Source organism: Phoca vitulina, unplaced genomic scaffold (assembly GCF_004348235.1).
Source record: "Phoca vitulina isolate PV1807 unplaced genomic scaffold, GSC_HSeal_1.0 scaffold58, whole genome shotgun sequence".
In the NCBI taxonomy this organism is placed as follows: Eukaryota; Metazoa; Chordata; class Mammalia; order Carnivora; family Phocidae; genus Phoca; species Phoca vitulina.
The window spans coordinates 7133495-7146840 of record NW_022589761.1 but is presented as its reverse complement, the minus strand read 5'-3'; the positions used below and the strand labels follow the sequence as shown (position 1 = coordinate 7146840).

Genomic DNA, 13346 nt, shown 5'->3' with positions numbered 1-13346 from the left:
TTAATCATAAATCAATTAAAAGGTAGTATGTCTGCTGCGGTAAATTCAATGTGTCCACTTGAGTTTTAACAAACTGTTGATTCAACCCAGCAACATATACGTTGTATAAGCTTTTTAAGTAGATATGTGGAGCCAACACCTCTATAGTCTTCCTACTCACATTGCAAGTAAACTAACAGATAATATGCCATGTATAGCAATAAGAAACCAGATTTCTTTAACAATGGTTTTGCTGTGAGTGTCTAAGAATTTATATCTAGCTGTCATTAAAGAGGAGCAATTACAGAAAAGGCACAGAAAGACATAAAGGTCACTGGATTATGGGGGAAGCTAAAGGTGCTATTTAATTGCTTAATAGCTATAAGGTGCCTATTCCCAACTACAAAGCAGATATTCAGCTAATTTCTAGAAAGACAGCCGTGAAATTCAGCCCTGTGAATTTCTAAATTATATGACACAGATAAGCTTACCCACTGACACCAAGTTGCTATAGTTCTCTAATATCACATCTCTGTACAAATTCCTCTGATATGAGTTCAGGCATTCCCACTCTTCCTGAGAAAAGTCTACAGCCACATCTCTGAACATCACCAAATGCTGAAATGAAAAACCCATGTATTATTTCTAAAATTATTTATTTCTCTTCAAGGGCCAATATTTAAGCTTTGCATGCCACATACGATCTGTTTCATATCCTTCCCTTTTCCCTTCCTTTTTAAAACAATTCTTTCAAAACATAATTAACTCAAAGGCTGGAAAAAACAGGCCAAGGGACGAATCTGGCTCACAAGCTGTAGTTTGCCAACCACTGCTAAAGAAAAAACTTCCTATGTACCATGGAATACCTAATTTTACTTATTTCTAGGTATGTTCACATAATCAGAATTTCGCAATTAACTGAAATAGTGTTCATAAGAACACTGCTCGCAAAGGGCCTAAGTGGGCCTATAAAAAAATTCTCAATAAATGTGTTTTATTCTAACCTCTTTTCCTTTAAGGATTAGGAAAAAAAAAAAACAAAAAACTGATGGATTTCTTTTCCTCCAAATGAACCATAAAATCTCTGTTTTTAAAAAGTAGTTTGTATAAAATTAAAGAATTTCTTCCAGACCTGACTTCATCACTATATCATTAGCATTTTTCTTTATTATAACAAATACTTTACTGAATATTTTTAATTTACTAAAAAATAGTCCATTTGTGTTAGACTTAGGAATGATTTACATTTAGGTATTTCTATACTTTTAAATATATCAAGTTACATTTAGAATTCAGGTTACACAAAATCTCTGAAGCTGCAATGTCCAATATGCTGGCTTAGACACGTGATGACTGAGCACTTAAATTGTGGCTAGTCCAAAGTTAGATGTGCTGTAATTCAAAAATACATACCAGATATAAAAAACTTTAGAAAGAAAAAAAAAGTAAAACATCTCAATAATTTCCATATTGATTACACTTTGAAATGATAACATTTTGGGTATATATATATGTGCTATATTGAGTTAAATAAAACATTAAAACTACCTGCGTGTGTTATTTTTTACTTTTTTTAATGTGACTACGAAAAAGTTCAAGATTATGTAAGTACCTTGCATATTATTCTATACTTTTTATGAGACTTACATGCTGCCTACTGCCTTTAAGAAGGCACTAATTCTATATTTTAAATATGCAACTTCTAGAAAATTTTTAATTACATAGGTAGCTCACATTATAATTCTTTTAGACAGTGTTGCTCTAAGAGCCTCAGATCAAACAATTCCCTCTAGGGACTTCACTTCTATTTTATCTCTGCTCTAGACAAAGACTGAACACACAGTCAATACACTGAATAATTTGGTCAATAGACACATGGACATGGGTAGAAAAGAGTGAGGTACATGGGGGCCTGGGCTGCCTGGTTCCATCCCTTACTAGAATGGGAAAGACTGGGGAGAAGCTGTCGGATGGGGTTCTGTTAGGAAGTTTCAGGATATCTAACGAGAGTTGTCATATAACCTGAAAAAAATTACAGCCCTTCAAACAGAAACACCAACTTACATGAGCCATGATTTTAGATTGTAAAAACTGGTCAGTTTTCCTCAAAGGTCATTTGCTGGAGAAGTAGAGTCCACAGAAGCTAGAGCTGGGGGAAGAAGATAAAGCCATAAGAACGAAATTGCCTCAGAACTCCCAAATTTTAAAATGTCACACTACTTCTCCCTTCCTACACTCCTCCCCCCCCTCCAACACACAGACAGTGAGAGGTAGGAGGTAGTTTAGAAAAAATATATGTCCTCCTCAAAACCACAGGAAAATCGGTTGCACAAGGACAGACACAGAGCAGAGACTTGCATGGAAGCTCATGTCCAGACACTCTAGCAGGAGGGTTTCCAGTGAGTCCCCTACCCCAGCAAGGCTGAGCTGGACCTGAGCATGGGCTGCCCAGGCCTGTCCTGAGCAGATCCATCTCCCTCCATTCCCACCTTCCCAGCTGAGAAGTGGTTGTTACATCATCTGACCCAGAACTTCTTTCTAAGACTCAGGAATGTGGCTGGCCTCCCTAAACCTGAAAACAGAAAATACTATGGATAAGAATTTCCCAAACTTTGCTAGATACTAGAATTGCCTGCAGATCTTTAAAATATACTGATACCTGGCTCCCATCCCCCAAACATTTTTATTTCATTAGTACAGAGTGTGACCTGAGAATCAGGATTTTAAATCCCCCTCAGATTTTATAAAATTTCTGACAGGTCATCATAAGGGGCAACAAAGTTTGGTAATTAAACTCTGTGTACATCAGAGTCACCTGGAGGGCTTATTAAAACAGTTTGCAGGGCCTCACTCTTAGAGTTTGGCATTTCGTAGAGGTTTGGAGTTGGGCTTGAGAATTTGCAGTTCTAAAAAGTTCCCAAGTGATACTTGATGTTGCTGGTCCAAATGACACAATTTGAGAACTACCTGCATAGACCACGCTAGCAGCCTTTATCATGGAAAAACTATACTTGCACACTGGGATCCCTTCTTGGGGGAAGGGTGAACTACCACCCTCAGAGCTCACCAGTCACCATTTGCCTGTTCAGAATCATCAGTACTGCCTGCACAATCTCAGTTATCAACTCATCTCTCTTGGTACTCAGGCTGGAAGAAGTGAATTCGTGAAACCTGAGCATGACTAACTGTCTAGAAAGTAGAAATAACTCATTAGTTAAAACTCACTAGTAACTAAGGAAATGCATATTAAAGGAACTGGATTGACAGATTTGAAAAACTGATAATACTTCTTATTACTAAGATTGTACAGAAATGGACACTCATGGTATGTTGTAGAAAGAATGAAAAAATGTTGGAAGGTGTTTATAATGGGACAAAAAAAGCTAGAAAGAACCTAAATATCCTTTAGCAGGTTAAATAAATTATCGTGTATTCACACAATGGCACTAAAAACCCACTAAAAATGGGGGTGTCTGGCTGGCTCAGTTGGAAGAGCATGTGACTCTTAATCTCAGGGTCATGAGTTCAAGCCCCACATTGAATGTAGAGGTTACTAAAAAAATAAACATTAAAAAAATAATAACTTTTTAATTAAAAAAACACTAAAAATGACAGTAAAATTCTTATTTGATGTCGTGGAAAGATGGTCACTACAGATTGCTGGGAGAAGGTAGGTTAGGAAATAGTTTTGTACTATGATTGTATGTTTGACAGGAAAACTACATACATACACATACATGTATACGCAGGTTTATGAAACAGTCTGTGAATGGAGTTAGAATAAAATTTTATTGTGTTACCTTGATGATGATATCCCAGGTGATCTTTATCTTGTTCTCTAAAAGTTTATATCACTTATACCTGGACATAAATTTAAAATAGCTCTGCAAGGGAGTATTATATTACAAAAAGCCCCGAAAGTTCCATCCTTGCTATCCTTTCCCTAGCTTCCAAATCTAGAGACCCACCTCTCTTAGCTATTTCTTTTGGTATTTAAACTCCATACATTTAGCATGCTGATATTACTACTTCTGAATTTTTAGTTTTAGTCACTCTTTGCTGAGGTTAAAATAATTTTGTTTTTTGTAAGCTTAGTTTTCTAGGAAATTATCATTAATTCATTTCTCAAACTCTCACCCAAATAAAGGATCAGGAGGATGAATGAAGCTTTTGGCATAAAATAGCACAGTGGTCTATTTCATACTGTAAGAATCCTTCGGAAATTCAGCCAAACCCTTCAGAGTATCACCTATAACCCACCTGGTAAAAATCAATGCCATATTCCTTAGTGTTCCTCTCTCTGAAATCCTACATGACCATGAAGTGAAAAGTAAGGTAAGTAATATCACACAGAAAGCCTGTCAAAGGAATTGCTCAGGCAGTTTGAATATTACTGCCCAATAGCTGATTTCTTAAATGATTTATAAAACATCCATAAAATACTGAATACTAAAGTAATTATGAATTGCTAAGTTCTAGAAAACAGTTAAGGAATAGAAAGTATTCAAGATACACTGAAAGAAAAAAAAATCAGTTTATAAAACAATATATAATATAATTAGTTGTTCTAAATCATTAATGTGAAATGGATATCAGTAGATGGGGGGAAAATCTCCATATTTCAATTCTGACATTTTAAAATTAATTTTAAATTATAATGAAGTCTCCCAATTTAAATGCCATTTCTATCGTAAGAATTATAATTACTTGGAAGATTTCTCAAACAAGAAGGGGACTGCTGGGATTTTGCCTTTCTCCATACATCCATGATTATAAAATCCATGAGGATACTGAATGTCTCTTTTAAACTAATAACTAGAGGTCTTGATTTCTTTTAAATTTTCAATTAGGGTTATCCCATTATTCAGAAATAAAACCACATACAAAAATACATATACTTGTAGAAATATTTTGGGAAAATATGCTACAAATATTAATAGTGATTATTTTTGGATGTTGAGACAATGGATAATTTTAATTTCTTCTCTTTTAGGTCCCTTAGTTACTTATTATTTCACAAGCCTGCATTAACTCCATCAGAAATATTGTTTTAAAAAGCCATTCCCATTAAAAAGAATTTTTTTTTAATTTTTTTATTGTTATGTTAATCCCCATACATTACATCATTAGTTTTAGATATAGTGTTCCATGATTCATTGTTTGTGCATAACACCCAGTGCTCCATGCATAACGTGCCCTCCTCAATACCCATCACCAGGCTAACCCATCCTCCCACCCCCCTCCCCTCTAGAACCCTCAGTTTGTTTTTCAGAGTCCATCGTCTCTCATGGTTCTTCTCCCCCTAAAAAGAATTTTTTAATGAGTTGGGAGAATGGGGTACCTTGTAGTCATTAAGAAAATTATGATTAAATAGGCCTACATAAGTGGTAACAACCAGGAAATCAATGTGACTGAAAAAATAATTCCTACCAATTCTTGAATATTGTATCTCATCAACACCTGAGATCCTTCTGTGAAGGATCACAGTGCTTTTCCAAAGTGATTACGAGACAGAAAAAGAAATGCTTATTTCAGAGCAGCTGCTCAATAACTTGAGCTTAACCCTCCTGGGCTCCAGTGAATACACCAGTTATTAAATCCTTGCAATGCATCTTATAAATTGTGTTCAAGATACATATGTAATTTAACAATTTCTTTTTTTTAAATTTTATTATGTTATGTTAATCACCATACATTACATCATTAGTTTTTAATGTAGTGTTCCACGATTCATTGTTTGCGTATAACACCCAGTGCTCCATTCAATATGTGCCACCCTCTTTAATACCCATCACCAGGCTAACCCATCCCCCCACCTCCCTCCCCTCTAGAACCCTCAGTTTTTTTCTCAGAGTCCATAGTCTCTCATGGTTCTGTAACTTAACAATTTCTTAAAGATTTTTATTCATAATAAATATTTCTCAATATTACATTATATACATATATATTTTCCTGATGACTAAATTACTAATAAACATAATTTTTAGTATTGCATAACATTCCATCACATGGATGGAATGTGAGTTACTTAATCATTTCCATATTGCTGGATACTACTTTTATAAAAGATTATCCCAAAAGTCATTCCTAGTTATCCCAGACTTTTATTCTACACTTGTAAGAATCAATCTTGTTGGGTCTTATACAACTTTGATAATATCATGAAATGATAGACTTCCTCCCCACCAAATTACCCGCTGACAAATATATACAACAATCTTGTACATAATCTTAGATTTTTGTTGTCCTGAAAACCCATAACAGAGTCCAAAGACGTCATGTTAAGAATCCCTCTTTTGGGGGGTACCTGGGTGGCTCAGTGGGTTAAGCATCTGATTTTGGCTCAGGTCATGGTCTCAGGGTCCTGGGATAGAGCACTCCCCATCTCCCCACCCCCCAGACTCCACACTCAGGGGGAGTCGTCTTCTCCCACTGCCCCCCATCCCACGCCCCCCCCACTCGTGCACGCTCTCTCTCTAATAAATAAATACAATGTTTTTTTTTTAAAGATTTTATTTATTTATTCGACAGAGAGAGACACAGCGACAGCAGGAACCAAGCAGGGGGAAGTGGGAGAGGGAGAAGCAGACTTCCCACTGAGCAGGGAGCATGATGCGGGGCTCGATCCCAGGACCCTGGGACCATGACCTGAACTGAAGGCAGACGTTTAACCGTCTGAGCCACCCAGGCGCCCCAATAAATACAATCTTTAAAAAAAAAAGAATCCCTCTTTTGGTTCATTCGAGTGTCTGATTCATTTTCCTCCTTGCAAGCATCCATCCTAATTAATCTCACATTTTCATTACTTTTGGGAATACAGAAAGCTGATAGGGAATGACTAAGAATCATCATTTAAAACCAACAGCTAATATTAGTTAAGCACTCTTCTAATGGGCCAGGTAGTCCTCTAAGAGCTTAACAGATATTAATTCAGGTAATCTTTAAAACCACACTGTGAGGTATATACTATTGTAATTCTGAATTTGCAGATAAAGAAACTGGGACCAGAAATATTGCTCAAACTCACTCAGATTTAAGTGGCAGGCAGGATTCAAATTCCTTTAATCTACGTTCAAAATTCTTAAACACCTTATATACCTCAGTCTATTGAAAAACATACCCCAAACAAACTAATGGTACAAACTTTCAATCATAAGAGTAAGTTCTTTTTTTTTTTTTTTAAAGATTTGATTTTATTTATTTATTCATGAGAGACAGAGAGAGAGAGAGAGGCAGAGGGAGAAGCAGGCTCCCCGCTGAGCAGGGAGCCCGATGGGGGGCTCGATCCCAGGACCCTGGGATCATGACCTGAGCCGAAGGCAGACGCTTAACCATCTGAGCCACCCAGGCGCCCCATAAGAGTAAGTTCTTAAGATCTAATGTACAGCATGGTTACTGTATTATATACAGTAATTATATACAGTATTATATACTTGAAATTTGAAATTTAAGAGTAGATCGTAAGTTTTCTCACCACACACAAAAGTAACTATGAGGTGTTGGATGTTAATTGGTCTGATTGTGGTAATCATTCCATTCCACAATGTATACATATACTGAAACATCCTGTTGTACACCTTAAGTATATACCATTTTGTATTTATCAAAAATAAGCAAAACAAACTCATGCTACCAAACCTTTAACCACATCTGGCTGGTACCAAAAATTTCCAATCACGGAGTTCCTTGGAAAAAAATCCCCATCCCTATTCTGGAATCATTGAAGGTATCTAAACAAACCCTAAACTACTCCTTAACAAACCACAGTCGAAAACAAAGCATGAACATTGACTTCCAAACGGGGTATTTCCATAATCAGAATCCTTAAGAAAAAGTGCTCACAAAGCAACTGAATATATAGCATACGATTAACTAACTGTAGAACTGCATTAAATGGACACTAGCGAGTGTTACCTATTAATTAGGTCCCCCGCCGTTAACTACGTAGGGAAATCTTGAGGCCCAAATCAATGAATAGACCATTCTTAAGCAGCACATTCCAAGGGAAGAAAATCAAAAAGCCCAGTGTTCTGAAAATCAAATGCATTTCACGGAAACAAAGAAGCAGCACAAACTCACACAGAACCTGGCTTTCCGAGGCGCGGCAGCGATTCGTTTCACTTCAAAGGCCTTCTCTGGAGACTGGCCGGGCTGGGGAAGCAAATAGTGTTCATTACACCCCAGGCTTTTCTTGATCGGTTAGAAACCACCCTCCATGCCCCGTGACCCTCGCTAACCACCGCAGGCATGCACGAACGGAAACGAGAGACAAACGAGGAAAGGTTTGCGGTCACCCGTGTCCAGGTTCGCAGCTCTGGGTACGCTGTAGTGCGGACATCGCTACTGCTCAGCCCGTGGGACGGCCCACTGCGTCTTCCTCTGTCCAGCGGGTCCTCCGGACCTCAGAGGTCAGCCCTGAATCTAGCTCCAGCGTTTTGCAGGGGACCTTTATTCTGGGGCTCCACCTCCAACTGCCCTCTGCGGCCGGGCCTTGGTGGTTGAGGAGAAGACCGAGGTGCGTAGGACCGCAGGGTCTCGCACTGCATAATAGGCCGCGCCCACAAACCGGGTCCCGCACCGTTATTGCCGCACGAGTTTAAACCCACCCCGTCCGGGTCTCCTCACTCGGGAGGAATCGTCTAGTAGGCCGAGGCCCCAGGACCCACCCCCGGTCCGGTCCGCAGAATCTGGCCCTTCCCGTACACGTTTCCTTCAGAAAAGCAGCGGCCACAGCAGAGCCTGGCTCCACGTACTCGCGCTGCTACCAGCCCTGAGGACCCCCGAGCCCTCAAGTCTGCGGGCTTCCAGAGCGCCTATCGCGGCCCGAGTGCGCAGGCGCGCAGGGGGGGGGGGGGTTGGGCAAGTGCCTCGGTTCTTCAGGAAGGGCTGGCGGGGGAGAATGGGGCCAGGTCCTCCGCTAGCCGACCGAGTGGAGAAGCAGAGTTCCGGCAGGGCCAGGGTTCCTCAGGCCTGTAAAGGTGATCCTGTGAGCGACCCGTGCTACCGAGGATAATCCAAGCCTGCTCCCTTGTTAGAACTGTAGTCCAAAATCACAAAAGCTGTGTATTCTGGCTTTCCTCTTTTGGCTCTTGGCTCCGCACCCCCGTTTGAGCCGCGAACACCGCCCTCGAGCGCCGAGCGTTGAGGCTCCGGGGAGTTGCCGATTCTGTCCGGAGTACGCAGGCGCGCGAGGAGGGGGGGCGAACCCGGGACTCTACTGAGGGGGGGGAGGCTCTTGGGGCCACAACCGCTGGGGGCTGGGGGGTAGGGCGAACGGTAAGGGGCACCGTGAGAGAGGTTGGATTCTCGCGCCCGGCTTGGGGACTGTTCAGATCTTCATTTAGGCTGGAAGCGATGACCCTGACTGGTATCAGTGCTCCGCTCATGGTTCACGTGGCGTTTCCTGAGGTACTGGCGTAGTGCCTCGAGTGCCTGAGCGGGTGATCGAAGACTGGGTTGTGTTTTTTCCTGCTTGGAGCTGTTTCCCCGCATATGTGCCATTCTTTGGATGCAGGACTAGGAAGGCACCACAGAGAACACTGTGTGTGATTATGCCTGACTGTGATGCCAGCTTTAGGGATCTCTGAAGTCTCTGTGGTTTGTGGCATTAAAAAAATGAAAGTCAGAGGAGTAAATCGGAAGATCTAATTGGCTTTGTTTGACTATTGTGAGTTGGGCAGCATCCCTACTAATAAATAGACATCCCCAGGAGTTTTACAGAATGGGAGGTTTTAGAGGCAGGATGGTGGGGCAAGGAAATTATTAGCAAAAGAAAAGAAAGGGTTGGTACCGGCCAGGTCATCTTTTTGAGGGAAGGGAATAGGCAAGAGTCTTATTTTGCAGATTACCTGATCAGGAAATTTTAGATGGACTGTTCAAAGGTCACATTTCTGGGAGTGGTTGAAACTGCAATTGCTAATTAATTAAAATTATTAATCTTGATATGTTCTATGGGGGGTAAGTGACTCCATTTGGGGCCTGTTTCTTTTATAACTGTGAAGTACCTCAAATTGTGTGTATCGTTGAAGGTGACTGTGCTGTGAAGGAAACCAGAGTATGTCACTCCAATATATACCTTTTTGACATAAAAATTATTTTGAACTGAAGGCAATTTATAAGCATGAAAGTCAGGAAAGCTCTCTTTGCCCTCCCCCATTTCTGCCTAAAGGAAGGGTATACATTCTCCTTTATTGGAGACAACTCTAGACTCTTAGCTCATAGATGGCACCAAAAAGAATCTGCAAATAAACCTTACTCCACTAGTTTCCTTTCACAGACTACCACCCTTGGGAGCCTAAAACTGCTTTAATTTATCCTATCATTTTTCTACAAACTTATTATTTGTTGATTGCTAAGCCACCACTTTTGAGTTACTCTTGTTTTCTCCCATATGACATGTGCACACATGTTAATAAATCGTCTTCTGTTAATCTTTCTTTTTTGTTACAGAGCCCCAGCTGAAAACCCAAAATGGGTAGAGGTAAAATTTTTTTCTCTCCTGTAGCCCTAGTGTGTGTTATTTCTGGCTTGGTTTTGATAGGCCTGCACTTCTGCTTCTTACTTTCCATGGACATTATGTTTGTGGGTGTAGGGGAGCAGAATTTTCCACCCAAAATATGTCTCTTTAGCATAAGGATTATTTTAGGCTGATTATTTTTAAGAAACTGCAAACACAGGAGAAGCTCTAAAACTGAGTAGAAGTTTTTTTTTTTTTTTTAAGATTTTATTTATTTATTTGACAGAGAGATAGAGAGCACAAGTAGGCAGAGCAGCAGGCAGAGGGAGAGGGAGAAGCAGGCTCTCCGCTGAGCAGGAAGCCCAATGCAGGGCTGGATGCCAGCACCCTGGGATCATGACCTGAGCCGAAGGCAGCCACTCAACCGACTGAGCCACCCAGGCGCCCCTAGAAGTTACTTTTTGTAAGAAACATTTACATTTAGGGTGCCTGGGTGGCTTAGTCGTTAAGCAGCTGCCTTCCACTCAGGTCATGATCCTGGAGTCCAGGATCAAGTCCCACATCAGGCCTCTGCTCAGCAGGGAGTCTGCTTCTCCCTCTGACCCTCATCCCACTTGTGCGCTCTCTCTCAAATAAATAAAATCTTTAAAAAAAAAAAAAGAAAGAAACATTTACATTTATAAGGGAAATCTCCAATTGTAAGGGTGTTTCCCTCACTACCAAGAAGAGGGTACCTAAATCTGTTATCAATGTTATCAATGGAGAAGGCATGAACTTAGATCTATATAACAACCTTATCCTTGTTTATTATGCTTTTCCTGGTAACCTCCCATAACTGACCCTCCACCCGCAGCATCTTCTTTTGTCTTTAGCTGAAGATGGTAATTAAGGTAATTTGGCCATTTGGGGGAGTCACTCAGTTTTCCCTTGTATACAGGAAGTATACATGTTATTAAACGTTTGTTTATCTCCTTTTAATCTATCTCATGTCAATTTAATTCTTAGACCAGCCAGAAGAATCTTGTAAGGCAAAGGAAAATTTTTCCTCCCCAGCATGGATCACTATGTTACTAGGTGTTGGGATTTTGATGGTCGGAATCTTGGCCATTAAGTGTGCCTTCAAGAATGTGGTGCTATGGCATTTAAGTGAGTAAAATAATTATAGGCAAAAAAATATTGGAAAGGAGGTAAGATTATTGTTATTTCTGAGTGATAAGATTGTAGGAGTATGTAATCGGGAAGTTGAAATTAATAGGACTTCATAAAACAAAAGGAGGGCACTTTATTGTCTCTTATAGCAGCTGCACTTGCAATATTCATCTGTAGATTAGGTTTTTTTAGTTTAGGTTTTTGGTTTTGGTTTTTTATTTTTTTTACCTGTACCTAGATGAAATCTTGGATGAATTCAATGATGTTTTCAATCAGTCTTGGATAATACAAGTTTCTCTGAACACTTTTAGCTAAAAGATCAGTTTTATTTTAGTAGTTAAAAATGTCTTTAGTAATAAAAATGTCCAATGTAATAATCAAGATTTCATTTAAAGCAAAAAAACTTCCATCTTTTTCTTTCTCCTTAACCACATCCAAATATGGTTATATCTCAATTATTGTGGTATTTATATAACATGTGGTATTTATATAATAATGTAAATTATTTTATATTCAAAACCAAGTAGATTTTCTAGATATTTTTTCTTTTTTTTTTTAAGATTTTATTTATTTATCTGACAGAGAGAGACACAGCAAGAGAGGGAACACAAGCAGGGGGAGTGGGAGAGGGAGAAGCAGGCTTCCCCCTGAGCAGGGAGCGCAATGCGGGGCTCAATCCCAGGACCCTGGGATCATGACCTGAGCCGAAGGCAGACACTTAACGACTGAGCCATCCAGGCGCCTCGATATTTTTTCTTTATTGAGGATTTAATTAGTTTTCTTTGTACCTGTTCTTAAATTTTAGAGATGTTCCACAGATAAATGTTCCATATTTATGTTAAATGTCCACAGATGATTTTTTTCAATTGTTCAAATATCCATTAGAATCTCTCAGTCTACCAATCTGGGGCTTCAGTTGGACTCTACAGTTGTCCTGAAACTTACTTTGTTTTCCTGAATTGGATTACTGTTTTCTGGAATTAAGTTAATTTTCCATTTTCATTAAAGTTCTTTTTTCAACAGCTTCCTTTAGATGCATGTGTTAAGTTAGTTCTTTAATGTTTGGAAATGTCTTAACTCTACTCTCATACTTTGCCAGTATTCAAAACTTAGAAACATCACTTTAAAGTTTTCTGGTAGCTTATGTTGTCAAATCTAATACCAATTGTTTTCTGTTCCTCTATGTGTAATTTATGTCTCCCATTCAAATACTTAATGCTATTTATGCGATCTGAAGAGAAACCAGAGTGTACTTAATGCTATTTATATCCCCAGTGTACTGAAATTTCATGACTTATGGCATGGATCTTTAAATATTTTTTATGCTAGATATAGGTGAGATTTTTAGTCTGTAGGTTCCAGATCTGAGAATTTTTCTTATATTTTTGGTTTTTGGCAGTCTTCTCTATTTCAGGTTTTTTATTCCTGGCATTTGTATTTGCTGGAAGGACTATTCCTGAGTTGTGCCTAATTTTTCCTTCTCCATAGCTTTCTGTTCTTATTTATGGATGCAATATAATTTTCAGTCTCTCAGGGTAATTATAGTTGTTCAGAGTTTTCTTGTCCATTTTTGTCTTTTATGTCCAAATCAAATTTCTTTTCAAAAAAGCTTGAATTATTTTTCTTCCTTTTGCATGGGATACTTTCCTGAAATGTGTGGTAATCCTTGCCTCCAGTCAAGAGGTGAAATTTCTCGGGGCACCTGGGTGGCTCAGTCGCTCAGTCGTTAGGCATCTGCCTTCGGCTCAGGTCATGATCCCAG

The 13346-nt window shown here is 39.3% G+C and overlaps 1 protein-coding gene and 1 long non-coding RNA gene across 2 annotated transcripts in view; both read right to left on the bottom strand.

Moving 5' to 3' along the window:
• LOC116623213 overlaps positions 1-615 on the bottom strand; it is a 56505-nt gene extending 55890 nt beyond the window's left edge. The window contains exon 1 of the mRNA XM_032390153.1: positions 471-615. Coding sequence (XP_032246044.1) covers positions 471-615 — 145 coding nt within the window. The remainder of the gene's footprint in view (positions 1-470) is intronic.
• A 1519-nt stretch (positions 616-2134) lies between these two features.
• On the bottom strand, positions 2135-9141 carry LOC116623331. Its single transcript, XR_004297703.1, has 3 exons — positions 8646-9141; positions 8059-8130; positions 2135-2551 (listed from the first exon to the last, which is right to left on the bottom strand). It is a non-coding gene; the product is annotated as an uncharacterized LOC116623331 (long non-coding RNA).
• Between the last annotated feature and the right edge of the window lie 4205 nt (positions 9142-13346).